Source organism: Diorhabda carinulata, chromosome 5 (genome assembly GCF_026250575.1).
Source record: "Diorhabda carinulata isolate Delta chromosome 5, icDioCari1.1, whole genome shotgun sequence".
Classification (NCBI taxonomy): domain Eukaryota; kingdom Metazoa; phylum Arthropoda; class Insecta; order Coleoptera; family Chrysomelidae; genus Diorhabda; species Diorhabda carinulata.
This window is the reverse complement of record NC_079464.1, coordinates 25,963,582-25,985,900: the sequence shown is the minus strand read 5'-3', so window position 1 is coordinate 25,985,900 and position 22,319 is coordinate 25,963,582. Positions and strand designations below refer to the sequence as shown.

Below are 22,319 nucleotides of genomic sequence, written 5' to 3'. Positions count from 1 at the left end.
TATACTATACAAGTGTTGCAGAACTTGATGCAAAAAATTCGGGAGTGAGTAGATGTCGTGAAAATAAATGCTGTGACATAAAAAAAATTCTCATATGACCCCTCGTAAGTTAAAGGCTTCAAAGTTTTGCAATCAGAACTTATTTTTAAGTATATTTTCTAAATTATACACTCGAACATTATGAATTTTTGATGGGTGATTACGTATGTCCTTGTAGTGTGTTTGAAGGAAATAATAATTCTACTCTACTATCAGAATGGCAGGGGCGGGTCATGCTCAATGGTTAACAATCCGTAACTTTCACAAGTACAACCTATAAAATCCAAAGATAGCAAAAATTAATTTTTCAATCGATTTTTCAACAAAAAGACACTTTTTGTTTAACTCGATAAAATCTATGGTTTAGGAGATTGTAGATGTTTAGATCGTTATACATGCCAAGGAAAATTATCATAAATTATAATTATTAATTGAAAAAACTATTATTATATAGTATTAAAACGCAATCATACATTTCTTGGAGAAGTAATTAATAAAACATTTCAACAAAGAATCCATAAATTTTAACGAGTTAAGCAAAAAGTATCTTTTTGTTGACAAATCGAATGAAAAACTTATTTTTGCTTTATTTATATTGTGCAAGGCTGTCCCTGTAAAATCTACGGATTGTTAACCATTCGGCATGAACCATTCCTGACCTTCAAATAGTCCCAGAACACCCTACTTAGTAATCCTCGAGTTTGATTTTTTAATAATTTCAAAAATTCATATTAATAATGTGCGGTAGTAGTTTGTTTCATTCAATTAATAAGGAGACAGCTTGTGGTGCATCTGAGAACCAGTTACATACTTCAATTGAGACCAAACGTATCCTCCTGACGAAGAGTACACAATCTGCTTCGAAAGATATATAAAATTATTATCAATTTTATCTGAATGGAAGTTAATTTTATCAAATAATTATTTTTAATCATGTCGTTGCGTCACTACATCAACTTTTGATGCCTAAAGATTAGAAACGACTAAAAGTACAAGCAAAAATGTTGATTGGTGCTTGTGTTTCGTAGAAGACCCCTTTAAAATTTAGTAAAGTATGATTTTTCTTTAAGTTTCATGTTACTAGAACGTGTACTCATAGATCTCTCTTTTACAGCTCACGTTGAATCCTCTGGATCTGTCGTCGCAGAAATCCAAAGCTTCAGTGGGCAGGAGTGCAGCTAGACGTCCTCCTACCCGACAACGGGCAAAAGAAAATCTCCAGCCTTCGATAGATCTCAATGCCTCACTTCGCAGCGCTCGAATTACAGCAGCAACAAATCTCGACCGGGTATCCAGACTTTGCCATCAAATACACGAGTCTGCCGTGAAGCAAGCCTTCGGGAGACGATCTCCTCGTTTATCCATAACCGATAGAGAAAGCGGAGATGGCGGAGTCGAAATTAGCGAAATAGAAAGTGATAATACCAGTAATAATAATGTTAATGGACACACTAACCTTGTGCGAACTAAAACTAGCAGCAACGACGATATTAGTTTAATACCCGAAAAAGATACTAACGGCAATAAGAGTGTCAACGATCTAGAAGATTTAGAACAATTACAAAATTGGAGAAGGTCTTCGAAGATTAGAAGATCATTGCATTTTCCAAAAGAAAACAAGCAAACTCATAGTAAACCTGTAGATCTACCTGATAATTCGGGAAGTGTACGAAAAATTCGGGAAGAAATAGAAAAAGGAAGAAGACTGAATACGGCATTAAGAAATAATAGTGTGGATTTGGATGCGTTAGATCAGATTTTACAATCTATTTCAAGCTCTGGTAGTGATAAAACGAGTGAAGATCAAGAAACGGAACTTCCCAAAAAACAAAAAAGAAATTCTTTTGTTACTGTCGAGTCTATTCAAGAAATTAAAGGACGTCTGAGGAAAACTAGTTCACCAACTAGTGATATTTATAAGGTAAATATAAATCTGTATATGCGTCATTTAAATAATACATAATCAGATACCAAGGACCAAAAAAATAGTTTCAAAATTCCTTTTTTTTTCATTTTAATTGAGTGAAATCAATTATTTGGGGTTGGTACCCTAACCAATACTCGTTATCACTAGACTTCTATTCGAGTATCTTACAGCCATGTATACATGCCAAAGATGCTTGACAATGTTCTGAAATGTTACATTTGACTTTATTTTGATGATCACATAGACATCAAATCACTGAGCTATCAATTCTAAGCTTATAGGGAAATGTCAAAGAAAACTCTATGTAATAATATGGGTTCCTGGTCTTATAGTTATGAAGAATCCATTAAACTCGCCAAAAAAGGAGCTCCAATTTCTTTTATTGGCTCGTATCCTTTCTGTGGTGTGAAAAAATTCTCCTATAAGAAAAAAATTCAAAAGAAGGAGGAAGCCAAAAGAGAAATTGCCTTTCCGGATTTGATCTCTCCACAAAGTTGATACCGCTAATTCCAGAAACTGCTTATCTTCTCCACAAATCTAGTAGAAACTGAATGTAATTTTTGTGGGGATGACAAAACGGAACTTGTTGGAGTGAAAATATAACCTCCTTGAAGCCAGTAAGAATACTGGTGGAGCTCTGGAACTAAAAATCAAACGTCCCTTAATACACTCCCAAATATATCCGATCTTGGACGACCTTCAAGAAATTCATCCTGTAGCTGAATTCAGAACGCCAGAAAAAAAGGTGGCTCGAGATGGTGCTTCATCACCAAATTTTGCAGTTAATTGGCACACTACTACAAATCATCGTACGAAATTGATCGAGATTTAGTTTCATTTGACCAAGTATCTGTAAACAAATCATACAGCACTCGTATAACAACTCATTCTGAGTACGTTCACCATTAAAAATGTCAAACTTCATGTTAGATTTGACATATTCACATCAGTGTTGCCATATCTCAAAACTTGAGTAGCAAATCTCGTAATAACATTTCCTTCCAATCCAAGTACAGTTTCAGTTTCTTTATTATATTTGATGGTTCTCTTAATTATCTTATTAATCTTTATGGTCTGATGATCATAGTTTATTTTTATGAATGATAGAGTAATAAAATGATGAAGAATTCGTACAGAAAATAGACTAATTTAGAACCAAATTCTGTATGGTTGCTGAGTAAACTTAGTCTTCAGAATGATGGTGATTTTTCGATTTACTCTGTGTTTATAATAATTGTCATATCTATATGTGTCAGAACCCAATTACTGTTTTGCGTATAAACTTAGTGAAACATTATTTTCAGGAAAACGGTAAAGATGAAGATCCCGATGACGGTATAGTAACAGAAGAAACATCATTAACAACGCAAAGCGAAATGCCAATAGTGGAAAACTCTCGAGTGCGATCCTATGTCTACGGGATGGAGACACTGCTCAACAAAAAACCTGGAATAGGTACTGGTAGTTTAGAATCCCGTGTGAAATTAATACCGACGAATAAAAATGAAGACTGGTATAATCGTCGAAAATCATATGGATTCGAAAAAGTCCACCATCACAACGATTCACAAAGTTCAATTTTATTCAAGACGAAAAATTTCGTGGAGAGCTCTACGGATAGTGGAATTTGCAGATCTACGGAAATAGATGTTCCTACTAAGAAGAATGGAAACAAGGACAACGAATACAGCTCCGACGAACATAACGACTTCGAACAAAAATATAAAGAATTCAATCACAACAACAAACATCAACTTGGACAGGTTAGTACTTATCTTACGTTTATATCGTACACACACAATTTCAACTCTTTACAAGTTTGACACTGACACAAGACACGGTTCACGCGTGATCTGTCAAAAACAGTGTTGCCAAAAAGATACCAGCAAAAAAATCGGTCATTAATATCAAAATGCTAGATTTGTGGTATCAACACATCAAAAAATACGGAATGTTTTCCAAATTATGGGGCCCTCTTGGACCTGGGGCCCGAGGCTATAGCCCCTCCAAGCCCCTAGCTTGATCCGTGGTCAATCATGAGTTTGTTTTTTGCTCCACGAGTGGAGTTGTACTTCTAATATTGTTAACACTTTGTATTATGGTACAGTAGTTATTCTTGTTAATCACTTCGAAAATAATTCTTCCTCGTTCTAACATATTATTTAGGTTGTCGTCGATATAACCTTCAGCAACTGCAGTTGAAATGAATGACCTATGAAGTGCAGGATTTCTCAGATTTAGAAACATACAAATTTGTTTGCCCATAGTATCCACCTGTCAAATTTTTGATTAGTACATATACAATTCTGGTAATTTGAAAATATAAAGTTTGATGTGGCATGTAGTATCTTTTTTGCGTTTACTAGCAATCTATAAAATTCCTCCAAGCCGCATAATACATTTCCTCTATTCTTGTATGTAACATCAATATGTTAGTGCTGCTAAGCATTTCAACTGCATCAAAATCATCCATACTGTCATAGTATTCATCTTATACGCGACACAAACAGAAATCAATGTAGAAATTCACAAAATAGCAAAATAAATATTTGTAATTGCCTAAAGTCACGACAACCCTTGTCAAAAGGTGGTTTGAAGTGAGCGTTGAAAGAATTAGCGTAATTTTCACAACTCGAGCAACGTAGATTGCAACCATGAGAATCCGTCTCATTATTTGCTGCGGTATGGGATATTATAACTACTTTTGAAGCACCTTGCTTTAATGTAAATCAGTTAAGCACTAAAAAATTCAATAACTTACAAATCATAACATAACCACTTAAAGCTTTCGCTTTATTTTTTCTGTTTTGCCATTACTAAATTTTCATCTTAACGCTCAAAACACCCAGTAATCCATTCATTTTTGGGTTTACCATTATAGCGTGGAACGGGAAAGATCTTAGTCGTGAACGTGATTGTCGTGATTGCTTAATGGAATGCAACAGCTGATCTACACCAAAATGATGACCGTGGGGTAAACAATTGATTTCCACGTATGTACCCGTGTCAGTTATTTTGTTTTTTTCCAGTAGTGAGAGTTCTAAATCTTTATGTAATAAACATACATTATTTTCTGGAAAAAATTTGTAATGCTCTTTATCATACCATATCTGAATCATGTCGTAATATGTTATTATAAGCATATAACTTATTCAAAATAATTTCGATCTTTCACCTTTTCTAGTCGTCCCATTACGTTTAAGAATTTTTTAGTGATTAATTTCCAGTGTTGCATTTAAGTTTATCAAACATGAGTGCCTACTTTTTAAGGTTGTAGCTGAAAGATTCAATAACAAACTTGAAGCTTTAGACGAAGTTAACTCATTAGATTAAAAGAGGTTTAGTCAGAATCCTGCTTATTTGGCCGCTTACCTACACTAAGCCCAACACTGCTTAGTGTCGAAAACCAAAAAAGGCAAGTTTCGTGGAGGAACTTTCACACTTGTTTAGTAGCAACTTATTAAAAAGCAGTTTTGCAATAAAACTGGAAATAATAAGGTCTAAATAACTTGACAAACCACACAGAAACTTACGGGAAAAGCATTTGTTTACCCCACGGTAACCATTTTTTCAATGGACATCAGCTGATTTTGACAATTCGCTAGATTCCTCAATCCTAGTGGATCCATAGATTGTCCGATAATTGCAGATAAAATCATTTCATTTGTCGATTTTTTTTTCAACAGGTAAAGAGAATAGCAAATACATTTAACCAAGAAGACTCAATGCCGCCAGCGAATAAAAATGAAAAATGGAAGAAAGACATTACCGATTGGTCAATGTCGCCGACCGAAATAAAATCGACAACAATAACGATTCCTATAACGAAAAATAACAACGTGGTTGATTTACCGTGGAACGATACTAACAAAGAACAACTTCGGGACGTAAAAAGACATTCAATAGCCGTCGATGAATCGAAATACGTAATTAGACATAACGACAATAGTTTTAGAAGAATCAGTTTGGCTTTTAATGATCAATCTAGACATGACGATGAAGACAACAATATGAGAAAAACGAAAAAAGTAGAATTCTGCAAAACCGAAGTACATTTTGCAGCCGAATCTGGTAAGGTTAATATTGTGGCCACTGATGATAAACCACCTCCTACGCAAAATTTCAGACGAAGACGTAGAAATTCCGGTCCTACGATAGAAGAATTTAGTAAGAACGGCTTACCAGTAAGTATGCCTTGGTATTTGCAAATTTTATTTATAACTAAGGTAAATGAAAGATATCATCTCGCAATAACCAGGCAAGTCGAATAAAGATTCATGAAAAATATACAAGGATTTTTTAAAAGTTTTCAACTTAACGAAAATAAGAAAAGACAATTCTAAGTGTAGTTCGTGAATTTCAAGCCAAGCACTTTCATTTTCTTTAAATGTAACTAGTTTGATTATCAAGAAATGAATCGTAATAATCGCCGCAATTGTTTTACCTCCTTAAATTGAGTCGACCCCATGACAAAAAATTGTCGCCATCGCTTTTCTTGACGATGTAAGCGTCTTTGCCTTTGAGCAGATTCGACCTTTGCGATCCACTGTCTGGAGTGTCTTTTGCTTCAGGAGTATAGTGGTGGAATTCAGGTCTTATCCTACTTATTTTGCTCAAACCGCGCCAATTAAGCCAAGGAAATGTTCACTAGAAAGCGCCTTTTGATCCAAAGTAAGCCTGCCCACACGACTCCCAAAGCGCAGACAACTTACATATGCATAACTCTTCAGGTCATTATGGAAAATGCGTTCTTTTGATATACTGCTAACCTCTTATATCTCTCTTACCTTAATCCAAGGGTCGTCCAATATATTTCGGTGAAATATCGATTATATGGTTGGTTATCGGAGTTTTTGGAGCTCCAGAACACTCTTCGTCAGTCAAGCTGATTCGGCTACGTTTGATTTTAGCTGCCCAAAATTTTACAGTCGTAAATGATTGTGCAGAGTCTCTCTCTATACACTGTCTCTAAAGTTCCATTTGGGAAGGCATATTGATCTTCAAAAACAATTTTTATTGATAAGTGCTGACATCTTCCTCGTAAACTAATAAGAACGTGGTTTTGGGAGTTTTATATCATCTGATTGTTTGAGAGCTAGTTAAAAAGCTTTTCTTCTTTAAATGCTAATTTTTGAGAAACACTATGATTCAAAAGATCCAAAATTCATTCAAATTAGACAGGTAATTTTACCATACTTTTGAAATCCGTAGTTGAACGAAACAAATCTCAAAAATGGGAATTTCCATAGAACACCATAAAAGAAAGGAAACTTAACCTAAATAAAACAATTTTGATGATTTTAATAATTGAATCTTTGGAACTATTACTGTAAAATATAAACAAAGATGATTGGAAAATTATTCCAAAACAACCAAAAGTAATCATTTCATAAAGCCTTCCCATGCCTTCTTACCTTTAAAATTAACATTACACTGGTAATTGTTAACAGTAATCACAGTTATGCGTTGATACTGCATTAAGTTATGCAAATTTCTTTGATTAACAATCTGCAGATACTCAAAACTATCCATATCATTTGCTGAAAAGCACTCGTGATTCTGCTTGCTCCATTACTCCGATCTTTGACATTTTGTGTCTTCATTATTTTATTTTCTTAAGTTTGTCCACTAAGTTTAGGTATTTTTGGTTTTTTCCCACTATTGTCCTTATTTATTTAAACGGTTGTTATACACCTACGTAAGTTATAAATACATTAAACTTTTCACCTATCACGAAACTATTCACTAAACTTATTATCTAATTTCTTCAAATTCATAGTTTCTTCCACTTTTTACTATGTATTCACTATCGAATTATTTACTGACTCCATACGGCTGTTAGAAACTCGTTTATATAATATATCCTATCATTATTTTCCAGATTCTTCGATTTCCTGGAAATCTCAAATTTGCCGTAAATAAACAAAAAGGTTTTCTCAGAAATACATAACGTGAACAGGTCACAAAAAATACAAAAAATATTCGCTTAGTATGAACAGGCAGGGAAAATATTAACCGGCACATTCACCAAACTTTATATTCGATTATATCAGAATGGACCGGCTTCGCGGTATTTTCAATGGACGAGTTAGTAACGATTAAAAAAAAGATAGTCGCCAACCACATATATAAATAAAACCAAAGATGACATTTTCTGTTATTTTTGCTATATATTTGCTCTTTTAACAATGAATTAGAAGTTCTAGAAAGGAATATTTTTATGTATCGTATTTTCATTCGAAATAGACTATCCAGTGATTTTTACATGATAGAATAAGTATAAATATGGTTAAATTATTTTGAAATTTATGTTTTCGGCTTTTTATAAATGTATATAGAGTAAATTTGATTTTGTTACGAACAAGCCAGTCCTGTCCGGTTATAGTGGAATTCTAAAATTCGACAAGGTGCGCGGCACGTTTGATATACCCGGAATTCGTTTAATGTTTGTTTTTTATCATGGCAGGCGATTAGTTTTCATTGCTTTTTCTGAATTAATTTCTAGGAAGGTCTATTTATTTGTTTTGTTTCTTTATTTTCTAGAATTAGGTTTGAATATATAAACGAGTTCTTTTAGCGCAGTAAGTTAGTTTATAATGAATAACCATAGTGTGAACACAACGAAATAACTGAAGAATTTGAATAAATTATATAAGTTAGTTAAGTTTTAGTGATAAGTTCCATATTATGAGTTAGTTAAGTGTAGTGTGAATAAAAAAAGTATAAATAAATAATGAAAACAATCCAATATCATTCTATATTAATTATTAATGTTAATTTTTTAAAATGTTGATGTCAATATTTCTTATTAAAATTGTTTGCAACTCAGACAGTGACCTATACCAACTTTTTTCGTCATACTAGTGCATCGTTTCAGGTACACCTATGAGTGTTACCGTAATGCTCGATCCTAACTCTCTATGAGGCTAGAGGCAAGAGTAGGGAAAGTGCGCTCTCCTGCTCTGGCCTTCCGTCGCCTCGCCCCGTCTGAATCGGTCATTCCTAGATTGGTAACCGGGAGTTTGTTAATATCAATTTCTGTTATTCTTCATTTCAGTTATTGCATTTTGGAGATATGGCTATCGAAAAGTCACTTTTCAATAACTCTGAAGACACAGGATCCGACTCAATTTACGAAAACCTCCAATCTCGTTTACCATCAAGCTACGCACTCGTAACTGTAAATTCTAACAATCCAATAAATGCCGATATATCTGAAGAAGAAAAAAAAGAACTTACCGAGAACGAAATTAGAGGTATTTTGAAGAATAAGCCTATAAAACCGAAACCTTATCATTTAGGGGAATCAACATCTTTTTCTGAAAATACTTCTGACGATGAAACTAAATGGGGAGTTAGATTGAGACACGTGGAAAAACCTGAAGTGCCAATTTGGAAATCTACTGTCACTGTTCACAATTATAATTTTATGAATCAAGTAAGTGCTTATAATAATGTACTAACTAATCAATTTAATTATTAGAGGTGTCTTCATCTTCATCTGTGGTGATTGGATAAATCCGTAGACATGTTTAATTTTTTTTTCAACCTCTATAACCTAAAAATTACATGCTCAACAATTTTCATGTTGGATATTGTTGAAAACAAACTTTGAAACGAATCACGAAAGAACTTGGTCGAGCTAATTGTGACCATTTCAGTGTATGATGGTATAGAAAAAGATCTCTCTAGATCTATGTCTTAAAAAAGTTAAGAAACTTGAATTCGGGTCTCACAAGGTGATAATTTTTAAAAATGAAATAGATTGAAATTAGAATTGGAATTGGGACTTGAAATAGAGGATAGTCCATAAAATAAGGTTCTCAAGGAGCTGCGGAGGCTAGGAATGCTGTTAGGCGAGATTTGTTGAGACTAGCGTGTAGCTTGGCTCCCTTTCTTCCAGTTCTCACCTCGCCTCGCAGTCTACAACTTGTCGTGGTAGTTGAAAATTGGAGTTTCCATTTGATTCAAAGACGAATTTACAGACCCCAGAGAAATTATTCTTAAGTCCTGCATTCACAAAATCGTGAGAGACCGCTTAGGATATGTCAAGGTTTTTGCAAGGTAGTTCCCGAAAATGGTAACGGATGACAACAAACGGCAACGTGTGGAAGCGGTCCGCAAATTTCTTCATGCCTACGAAACCGATGTCGAGGAATTTTGCACTCTGTTATCATTGGAAACGAGTCCTGGATCCAGGGCTTGACGCAGGAAACAAAAGAACAATCTTGTCAATGGAAAGACCCATATAGGCACAAAAACTGATGCAGATTGCTACTATCAGACGTTGAAGGAATTTCCGCGTGCGATGAAAAATATATATACTAGACTCTACGTGATAACTTTGGGTGCTATGAGTGAAGAACAAGGCGAGAGGTTCCATCCCATTGGAGAAACGCCATCAAGAGAAATGGAGTCCACGAATGATAACTAGTATTTTACTTTAAAAATATCTTCCAGAAGCCAAATACTCACGAAAACCATAAGAATTTATTCCATATCAAGCAATATCTCTAAATTTAACCAATGTTTGTGCTTTTAACGAAAATATATGTTTTGATGTTCCAAGGAAACCTGACGTCTCAATTTTTTTAATTCATATCTTATTGTTTCTTAATGATAAATAAAAACTTTCAGTACATCTTTACCTCCATTTTTTTAAAGTTATTTTTGTAATTTCTTTTTTATTTATTTTTTACAATCCACTTTACAATACCTTTTGTCGTTCATAACAATCATTTTTTGCTGTTTCAAGGAGAAAGAAAACGAACCAGAATTTCAAAAATTACTCAAGAATCTACGACCGACTCGAAAATCTGACTACGCCAGCGACAGCGATTCTAAATTTGGAGAAAACAACATCGATACTAATTATAATGACAGTAACGGTAGAATGTCATCTTGGCCCAACCCTGAAATAACCGAGCCTTCGAAAGAAGTAAAAGGGATGGAAATCAAGGGATATTCTACTAAAATATGTTTAAGAGAAGGGGAAGCGACTGTTGTGGAAAATGAAAGTTTCGACGAAGAAAGACAGTCCATTAGACCAAGAATTGAGAATTTGAGGGAAGGTAACGAAGTCTAAAGATTACGTAATTATTTTCAGCATGTGACAATAACAATTTAAAGCTATGATTAACTATAACCGCCTAACTTAATCTGAAAATAAGTTTATAACTGAATTGATGCACGTCTAACATTTTTATTGATAAAGAAATGATCTAGAAGACAAAGAAACAATGATTTCTAGATTTTTATTTTCAATATAGTTTCCTTTGACAGTGATATTTTTATTTAGTCGAAAATCGGCTTTTCTTTTAGCGATGACTTCTTCGTTTTATCAATATTTCTTTGCTTGTATAATTTTGCTAATCTAATAACCACCACAGTTGTGAGCTGAGATATTATGATGATTGTAAAAGCAAATCCAAGAGCATCTCATTCAAATTTATCATCGTTTTTATCTATATTGTTCTAGTATTGATTTCTTCCTTTAATTTATCCAATAATGCGCAGCAAAAATCTTGTCCGCTACTTATTGAATTTTTGCTACTTCCAATAGCCTTCGCTGGTTCCAGTACATTAGATAGACCACCGTTTCTACTCAAATATATAATAGTTAATCCAGATTCCTTCTATGGTCACATATAATGGCTAGTAATCCTTTTGGTGTTGCATAAAGGGCTCCAAATGGCGTTCTGAATTATCAATTCGTTGATTTTCTTCCATTGGAAAGAAACTTTTCATACTCTAATGATCATATAAAACGGCGAAACACTTACATTTCTTCCAATTAATTCTTTAAGAGTTTCTACATGTTTACTGACTACTTCCAAATACCTGATCGTTGTTGTCGCTACAATAGGTTTCAAACCTATATTTTGCTTTATCCCTATTTTCCAATGTTCACATAACAATGTTCAACCAACACACATCTTTTATATTGTAGTATTATTAGGCAGTATTAAGAGGTTCTCTACTTAAGTTTTGAAATAGACAAATTGATACAAATGTTTATAATTGGATATGGCTTTATTGTCTTTCAAAATAGTCTACATTAAGATAAATACACTTTTGCATGCGTTTGAACCAAATTTCGAGGCATTTTCTCCATTGAGGTACCCCGAAATCATGTGAATTGAACACGTCAACCGCTTCTTCAGATGTGGAAAACATTGAACTCGCAATTTATTTAGCTTCATTATTTCGTATTCTGTGGTTTTAACCCAGCTCTTTGAAATCTTCGAACCATTCTTTGAGATTATAATCGTCGTACTGCATTTTCAACATCTCTTTTGCTAATTGTAGTCGAATTGTCGAAGCAATTTTTCAATTCCGATTGAGGTACCTTCAAAACATGTGATTTGAGCATATAAACCTCTTCTTCAGAAGAAAAAAGAAAAACGTTGACCTCGCAATTTATTTTTGATCTGCCGGAGTAAGAAGAAATCATTGGATGCCAAACAAGGACTGTTCGGTGCATGACCCATCAATTCCATGTTTTGACTGTTTAAACTGATGTATGAGAGCTCGCACCTCGTGGTGAAGAATAATTCTTCTTCGGTGTGTGGTTTTCCTGATTTTTTCACTTCTGCGAGTTAATTAGCTCACTGCTGTTGATTTAATCCACGTTGAAAATCAAAGAAAATCGTCGCACGAAAATGTTCGAGATTTAATTCTATTTTTAACCAAGATGAATACTTCATGTAACTGTAAACAAATCGTAAAATCATACTTGTTTGACAACACGTCCTGAGTACGTGCATCATTAAAAATGTCAAATTTTATGATGGCAATTTCAGATTTGACATATTCTTATCAGCGTTGCCATATCTCAAAACTTGAGCAGCTACCCTCGTAGGTATACTGTAAAGTTGTGAGATTTTTAGTTGGGATTTCCTGTGTTGTAAATTACCAACAATCTTGCCATTGTTTTGGTGAGCGTCCTCTTCCGTAGGATTTGTTATCTCTTGGCCATTCTGTACAGGTTCGTTATGTCAAAAAACTGGTTCCGTTGATTTCATCTCCATTTGACTACATCGTCTATTTTACACAACCGTTTGATGACTGAAAATATCTATCAATAAATAATGTAGATTTTCAAATTTACTATTCATTTACATCTTTTCTAAAAAATAATGGAATGATAATGCTATATTAACATTCTCTCAAAATACACTTAATAAAGATTTTCTAATAGTTCTAGTAAGTATATAGAATGCTTAATATTTCTTACTAACTAAAAATAACATTCTAAAAATCTAGTTTGATTGAAAACAAAAGCAAAAAACGCGTTCATATGAACCGAATTTTTGTTAAGTTGACTATCATCTCAGACGCGTATAAATTACAAATTGATAATCGAATGCTTTATCTAATGAGTATGCTCGTGCCATTTCTCGGTTATATGAAAAAAGAGGTTATACTTTTTGTTATTTTAAAAAGAAACAAGTTTGGAACACCGAAATGCATGAGGATGAAAAAGGAATACCGTAGTAATAACAATTCCCGGTGTTTTCCTCTCGTTGCTTTAAAAACCAAACTCTACGAGGACCCAATATAATCGGAATAGCATTGTCTCGGGCGGAGTTATTGTAGTAATTTCTTTCGGAAAACCATAGATAGTTTCATCTGTGATATGTGCAGAGATTTTTTTGCTAGCTCTACTTTGCTGTTGCTTCGTTTTTTATGATGCAGTTACGTTTCGTTTTCTACTCGATGAAAATTCTGCATAAACTGTTCCAATGTTAATCAACTTAAGAGTATGCGGATGGCAACATGTCGATTGATAACATATCGTTTGTTTTGGCCCGAATCGACGGGAATAATAAAAAAATTCAAGATTTTGCGCTCACAGATCATTACGGAACAGTGTTTGTCGAAAAACATCCGATTTGTGGCAAAGAGGAGACTGGTTCTTCAACATGACACTATACCTGCACACAGAGTCATCTCTGTTTAACAGTTTTTTGTTAAAAATGTCATGATTACGCTGGTCAACATACATATTGTCCCAGAGCTGGCTACAAAAAACAGGGTCGATAAGGTACGCGCCATTTCAGCGTGTAAACTGATTGCCTCAATTTGGTACATCAGCAAATGCCACTTCTTAAGGTCAGCACAGGTCGGATACGAAAATGCCAGCCGGAAAGCTCATCTGAAAAACCTCGTAACATGCGCGCGTGAAGCATTTTGTAACGAGGGGTTTAAACCTTAAATAAGAGAAGTTTTGCAGGCCGGAAAACCGCCGTAAGAAGTGTAGGTGGCGGCTCGAGTAAATGGAAAATGAGTAAACGCTATAAAATTACGCGCGCGATAAAAAATGATTATATTTCAGCGAGTTTTCATCATACCCTGATGATTTTTTTTTAATTTCGGGTAGCTCAAACAGATGTTTTGAATGGAGACATCAAAAATAATTTTCCATTAAGCCGAATACGAAAAATATTCAAATATACGTCGATTTTCTTCAATTTTTTTCAGAGGTTTTCCGGCCTGCAAGACTACTTGCGCTATCACACAGTTCTTAGTTAGACTCCAAAAACCCTATAAAAAAGTTTCGCGCGCGCACGCAATGAGGTTTTCCTGCACTTTCGATTACTTCATACGGGGGTTTTCCTTTTGATATTACACCGCTCTTAATAGAGGTTTAAGCCCCATGCTACAAAAAGTTTCGCGCCCACGTTTTGAGTTTTTTCAGACGAGTTTTACGTTCAGGAAAACTGGCTCGCATTTTCAGCCAGCTCCCCATCTATTACTCATTCGCCAAACATGCCCCTTGAGGCTTTTTATTTTTTCCACGCGTGAAAAGAAGAATGTATCAGTTGTAATGGAAAGATTTCTGAAGAGGACGACGTTGTTCTGAAAAAAAGTCGAAATTGAATATATTTTTTTAAATAATTCTAGTTATTTCTGTGTCTTCTTTCATATTTTCAATAAAACTTTCCACGGCGATGAAATTTATTCTATCAAACAATCATTTTGTACCAAGGAAATTGATGAATTAAACTAGAACAACCCTTCTTATTAGTCTTTTAATTAAACTTTGATCAACAAAATTCGGCCCCTAAGAACATGCTTTGAGTTACCAAAGCTCGTATCGTAAGATTTCTTTGTATATATTAAAATTGCTCGTCTATTGTTCAAAATTGATACCTTTTTCTATTTTATGCATGATGTAGTGCATAGTAGTTGAAATATGTAGTTTAACAACTGTAGAATTTGAATGTAATGCATTTTTTAGATAAGGAAGTTTATTGTATCCACAATCTAACGAACTAAAAATGAAATTAATCAGTTACATTATCGGTACATAATAACATTTCAAATCCCAGTGCGGATAGATCTCAATTATTTATAGTAATCTGATATAATTTGGATCAAAAATATCGTGTCTTCACTTTGGTTCATTTGAAACTGTCATTATCGATATTACTAGTTTTGCAACAACAGAAATAACGACTAGCTCAATAACTGTCTCTTGTGCGATTTTTCTCTTCCTACCTATGATTTGGGACGTTTTTTTATGCTAATAGAGTAACTTTGTAACTCTATTTCTGTTCACAAATAAGTTTTATACGCTCAAAACGATACGGTGATAGTCACAATGCCCCGATAATATGACTGATTAATTTATTTTTTAGTTTGTTACGAATATATACTTTAGAGAATTTATATGATCAGAAATTTCGTTATCATGCAGGGCTGGCTCTAAGCTATTATTATTAAGAATATTTTTCATATTATTTTAGAAGAGATAATTTACTTTGTGCTACTGTGAGTCAAAGTCTGTACAGAAATTTTTGAATATCGTTATCAAATTATTCAAAAATAAATAGTTTAATATTTCCACTAATCTAATAAAGTCGTCAATAAATATTGATAAAATTTCAATGTGATTGAACTGAGAAGCATTATTAGAAGCTTATACAGTAAGAATCTTCGAGAATATATAGTTTGTTTAGTACTTATTTCCACAATGATTTGCTTAGTTCATTAATTCCATTGCTACAATTTCGGAAATGCTTCCTTCTAGGAAATAAGTGGTAAATCCTAAACGAGACTAATATTCTAGGTAAACACATATGAAATTACGAATGCTCTCTGCACCTTAGCTAGAGTCGCCCCTGTTGTTATCACATCTATTAATATGGAATGAAAAATCAAGGTCGTTATTTTAATATATAAATAATATATATTATTAAATTTTGGAAATCTGGCAATCGTTTTTTACTAATTTTCATATTTTTTTATTAAATATTAATGTCTATTTCGAAAACTTATTAACATATTCAATGATTAACTAATTGTAAGTTGAATAGAAAGTATTCCAAAGAAGTATTTCAAACATATCTGCTTTAAAATATCGACCTTGGTACTATTTTGGATTTCTATGGCAGTTTATGTAAAATTATGAGATGTTCTATATGAATTAGGATATAAAATTGAAAAATAATAATGTTTCATCAGCTTTTGCTTTTAAACCACCCAAGGAAACTTATTGTAGTCACCCATCTCCATAACACTATTCTGATTATAAGAAACCTTGTTCGAAAAGTCCAAATTATTTATAAAGGCACTCTTGGTTGGAATTAATTTTTAATTTCATCTTAGAACTAAAAAAAAGTCGTTTTATATGCTTAGATAATAATTTAATTTCGAAATGAATGCATGCTTCTCTTTTTATTCCATGAATTGATAATAATCCTTCGAATAACGATTAATAAACTGTAACTAATTTCCTTGCTTTTTATCAGAAATGTTTATGTGCCTCTCCCTCAATCCTCATTTATCTCCATACCTTTCTACTTTCTATTTCAATATCCCCTTCCTCTCAGTAATTCTATTTCAATTTTGGGTTTTTTGCATTTTCTTGTTGTGGTTTTCATTCTATTACCTTCCTCACCACTGCATTATTTTCCTTCATAAACATATGCCCGGACCACTTAAATCTTCTTTGAGCTTGTAATCTGTAATCTCCATTCTACAGCTTTGTTTTCCGATGAAATGGAAGTTCTTGGTTTTGTGATCATTCATTCTAGCCCTATTTCTTTTGCGCTCTCCTCTAACATTTATAGCTCTTCTTAGCTACTCCTCACCAAAGCTAGATCTTCTGCAAATGAAATATGCAAATGTAAATCTATGCAAATTTTGTGCTTATCCTTCCATTGTGGCTTATTTCAGTGAGGATATGAAGTGGTCCACTCTTAGACTTTATTTGACTTGTATATTGTATGCCATTATGAAGTGGTCCACTCTGACACTTCGTTTGACTTGTATACTCTATGCCATTAGGTTTTCCAGATAGATACTGGATTTTGACTCTTCAAATGTCATCTTTGTTCGCATTATCAGTTTTATCATCTTAATCATCTATGAATTGTGATCAAATACATGTTTAGAATCTATAGATAGTAGAAAAATTTTTTCTTAGTTGATCATCACTTATGCCGTGTCAATCTTTATTCAATTATTGATGTTAATGTTATTCCTCTATAATCCCATTCTTCCAGTATATAATCATTTCCTGATGCTTACTAAAACGTATAAATTATCTTATGAAGCTCTTGTCCTGCCTGCTTTAACAATCCTGATCTAAACACTTTCTTCTGGTGTTGTATTTTCTTAAATTCATTTCTATCCTCTTATACCTTATTACATTGTGCTCATTGTTCTCCATTTAATCTGTGATGTTACAATTCATTGTATTATTCATTTCCTCTTATTTTGTTCCTTTTCCCTACTTCAGATTTTCATACATAGACTGTGTATCATGTCTTGCTAATCTACTATTCCCTCCATTCGTTTATCGTTCTTCTAAATATTTTTGTCTTTTCTATCTTGTATAGTTCACTGACCCTTCTACCTTTCCTGTTGTTATCCAGTTTGCTTTGGATGTTTTCTTATTTTATATCTTTTATTCACGTTCTTTAACAAACCAATATGCTTCGGTTTGATTATTTCTGAAACTCATTTTTTTGTCTGCTTTCGTATAATACTCTGTTGTATTTGTTTCTATTGAGCAGCTACGTTCAGTTCTTCATTGTGTGTTAGTTTAATTTCTTAATCTTTCTCGGTCAAATCTGTGTCTGTATCGGGCTTGTGTTTCTATAATTTTGCTTTTGATCGTTACAATGAAAAGTAAAAAACGTGAAGTTGATTCATAGTGTCGTGTTTTTAAAAACCCTCTTATAAAGAATAGACCTGTGTGCCTCATTTTCAATGCAGCTGTTGCAGTATTCAAGGAAATCAACCTTTCACGATACTTCATGACAAAACATAGCAACGCCACTTATGAAAGTATGACTGAGGAAGAACGGAAGCAAAAAATCCGAAGTTCTACATAAAAAGCTGTCAGGTCAACAAAGTATTTTTAAAAAGCAAAGCAGTTATCAAAAGCTAAAATCATTTTCTGATGGCAAATTTTTGAAACACGTCTTTCAAGGTTTCTGTGATCCATATTTGTAACATATCTACCGATGAAGCAACCAATATTACAGAGACGAAATCTGGTGTTTTCGTAAACTTTTAAGTTCAAAATTATCGAACAGGACCTGGATATTTTGACCATGCCGTGAATCAATCCAACCAGAATTGCAACTCGAGCTGATTAAGTTGCAATGGAATTAAGAATTGAACTAACTAAAATTGAATTCTACAAAACCCTATCAAAATCTAGTGTCCCAAACCTGACATCTCACGCTCAAAAGATAATTGGCATGTTTGCATTTTCCTACATCTTTGAACAGGTGTGATCGAGTGACTGACGACAATTTGGCTTCACTTCTGCGAATCAGCTTATCCCAATTTCTACAAGATTACGAACATTCTCGTATAAAAAATAATCAATTTTCGTGAATTCTTTCACTAACTTTTAATCATTGTAGCATATATAAGTTGTGGTGGTGTAAAAATCAAAAATAAAGTTCATCGTTTATCATTTTTTTGGCCCGCCTATATAATTTTTTGTTTTATCTGGCCCTCCCTCAAAAGTTTGCCAATTTCTGGTCTAGATTGAAGGTGAGGATCATAGATTATTTAACCCATTATGAGATTCGTAGCAGCAGCAGTGATCACAACGAATTAAAAATCAAAATTTGTCACATACTTCTCCTTTATAAGCACAAAATTGTATCAACACTTTAAATAGTAGCAACAAAAACTGTAATGGAAATAACATCTCAAAATGTTACATTTTTCTGAACGTATATTCTAGAGAACAATATTTTTTAATTAACCTTATAGACTCCAAACACCTTCTCAACAAAAGTCTAGTGGTGCGAATTGGTAAGGAAGATTCAGCGCTGAACCATACGCTATGCTCGAAAATGTCAACTACTGAAGATACAAACAATACTACAACAACCACGAAAATCACCATTGATCTATCTCCTTCCCCTTCTACTAAAACAGATAAGACTTTTTCGTACACCAAGTATGAACGATCTCAACCAACCAGTTTCAAATCTACCTCTTTAATACTTAACACAATTAATCATAGTAATAATGGTAACATTCAGAAGACTGCAGAGATTAAAGACAGTATTCCAAAAGAACTAGAAGCTTTAAAAAAACTTTACGAAGATGTCCAAAGTGACAGTGATGCTGATAAGGAAGTGCAGTTCTTGTTATCGAGAATGACCAAGGACAACGGTTTGGAAAACGACTGTAGTAGCGTTTTAAGTGGCAGTTGGAGTAAAATGAAGACTTACAGGAATATGAATAATGTTAAGGAAGCGACTACTACTAAACTAAGTGCTAAAATAGAAAAAGGTACTAATTTACTTATTTCAGTATAATTATTTATAACATCATTTTTTTAACTAGTCTTAGGTACTAGACTAAATGATGATTTTTTCCTCATAAAAGTGATAATTAATTAGTAAGTATTATTGAAACTGAGAATATTGGTTTCAAAAATGTTGCTTACTCGAAGGTATGGCAGGAAACGAAACCCAATTTAAATGTTTCTTTTTATTATGAATATCTTCAATAATTATTATTTTATAGAAATTTGAAGTTGAAAAAGACTTACTTCTTGATTGGGTCCCAAAATTTGGACGCTATGTTTTTTTACTCGACATTAAAGAATTTTATTATATATATCAGCATATTTATCATGAAAGTTATGTCTATATACAGTGTGTCCCACGACGAGTTAAAAATATCTGTATATGGCAAAATTCTTATCATAAAATCATGAAAATTTCTACGTTTGGGTTTTCGGATACGATCTTTTTATCTAAAATATTTTCAAAGATGGCCGACTTTCGGTTCTACCGCAAGTCGACTGTAACTTTGTTATTTTAAATAGAACACCCTGTATATTAATACATTTTTGAAATAGATATAGAATTTTAGTATACTTTTGCCTGAAAACCTTTTTTTCGAAAAATAGATACTTTTTGTGTTATTAATTTTTTTATAAAAAATTTGACCTTTGCAGACCCTTATAAATTATTTTTTTACGAGGATACCCTTAAAGATATGAAAATGGTTTCCATTTTGTTGCTTTCAACAAGATCAGACGTATTCGAATTTATGTTTAAAAATTTTTCATTTTATACAGGGTGTGTATAAAAAGTGTTCAAAGTTTAACTTCATAAATATCAAATTTCGTTATTTTTTAAAATAGAACCGAATAGTTTTTTTCTATTTTAATTCATACAGCGATGAAAAATAAAGCTAATTCATTCATACTTTCCTATACCTAAACCTTACCGTTGCCCAGATATTGAATGTTTTCTGTAAATTCTTAGAGATGTAGGTGTGGTCTAAATTTTATTTTGACCCGTTGATACAGGCACTAAAAAATAAAAAAGTATTTTTCTTTATGATGTCAAGGTCTGATCCAACTTTTAGTCGTTTCCGAAATATTTGAGGTTTTAAATTATTATTGTACTTTTTAAACAAGTTTTAATTTTTTATGTATACTTTTAGAAGGCTTTGTAATGAATGACACTTATTTAACTGTAATTAGTCAATTGTTGATACTTTCGAAAATCGTTGAAATGGTTCGTTCTCAATTTAATAACGAAGTTAAACTTTGAACACTTTTTATACACACCCTGTATAAAATGAAAAATTTTTGAACGTAGATTCAGATACGTCTAACCTTGTTTAAGGCAACCGAACAGAAACCATTTTCATATCTTTAAGGGTATCCTCGTAAAAAAATAATTTATAAGGGTCTGCAACGGTCAAATTTTTTACAAAAAAATTTATAACTCGAAAAGTATGCATTTTTCGACAAAAGTTTTCAGACAAAAGTATACTAAAATTCTATATCTATTTCAAAAATGTATTAATATACAGGGTGTTCTATTTAAAATAACAAAGTTACAGTCGACTTGCGGTAGAACCGAAAGTCGGCCATGTTTGAAAATATTTTAGCTAAAAAGATCGTATCCGAAAACAGATAGTTTTAACTCGTCGTGGGACGTGTATTTATAATCAAATTATATTTAAAATGTGTTAAATATTTCAGATTCCTTAGAACTATCTGAAAACTCGCCTCTTGCCACCAGGATACAAGATGGCTCGATAAAACAACATAGTACTGTTAATATAATTAGAACCAATCTCTCGCCAAATCCTGTAAGGGAAACGCCAGTCTGTAGGCCTGACCTAAAGCCTAGTGAGCAACTTTCTAGTCCTTCGATAGTAAATAGAAGTAAAAATATAGAAGTAACAAGAAAACCTGAAAACAAATCTACGGATTACTTCAAAATTAACATAGAAAACAAGAAAATACATCCAAGACCAAACGACGGTAATTTCATTAGTTCTAACAACAATCATTTCTAAAAATTCATAAACACAGCACACATTTCTTTTAACATGCTGTTCTAGATCTCTTTTTATTTGTCGATTCATTCAAATGTTGGTTTAGTAAAAATTGTATAAACTTATTGACTTAGTGCTCTGTGAAACTTGATTTAATTGTAATAACTTTCGAGAAATAAAGAATGGCTACAACACTCACTGTGTCCGAACAAATTGTACTAAGTACTAATCAAGAGTGTTTTAGTATCATTTAGCCAATTAGCACTAAGGCGAGTACACGAAAGTTTCTTAGACACTAGGAGGTTCAATAGATTATCGAGTTAGTTATGTTCTTGAAGACTGGGGAATTCTATAGAAGGTTGGGCTGGAGAAGAATCGACTCTCGGGTTGGTTAGATTCGTAGAGCCAGAGAAATTTCATAGACTATTATGTTGGTAATAAAATTTGACAACTTCAAAGCGAGGTGTGCCTGTAGTGGACTATACGTCGAAGGCTTAAGAAAGTAGAAAGTAGATAGATAAATCCCCTCGCACCACCAACCACTCATTCGCACTCAAGTTGATTGAAT

At 33.1% G+C, this 22,319-nt stretch overlaps 1 protein-coding gene across 6 annotated transcripts in view; it reads left to right on the top strand.

Annotated features, from left to right (window-relative positions):
- The window catches only part of LOC130894015 (uncharacterized), a 214,097-nt gene that overhangs the window by 174,627 nt on the left and 17,151 nt on the right, over positions 1-22,319 (top strand). For 4 of the 6 annotated variants that reach the window (XM_057800521.1, XM_057800520.1, XM_057800522.1 and 1 more), the window contains 7 exons: positions 1,154-1,960; positions 3,271-3,729; positions 5,653-6,150; positions 9,024-9,404; positions 10,722-11,037; positions 19,211-19,738; positions 21,453-21,737. In XM_057800521.1, coding sequence (XP_057656504.1) covers positions 1,154-1,960; positions 3,271-3,729; positions 5,653-6,150; positions 9,024-9,404; positions 10,722-11,037; positions 19,211-19,738; positions 21,453-21,737 — 3,274 coding nt within the window. The remainder of the gene's footprint in view (positions 1-1,153; positions 1,961-3,270; positions 3,730-5,652; positions 6,151-9,023; positions 9,405-10,721; positions 11,038-19,210; positions 19,739-21,452; positions 21,738-22,319) is intronic. The other 2 variants (XM_057800525.1, XM_057800524.1) reach the window with 1 other exon arrangement.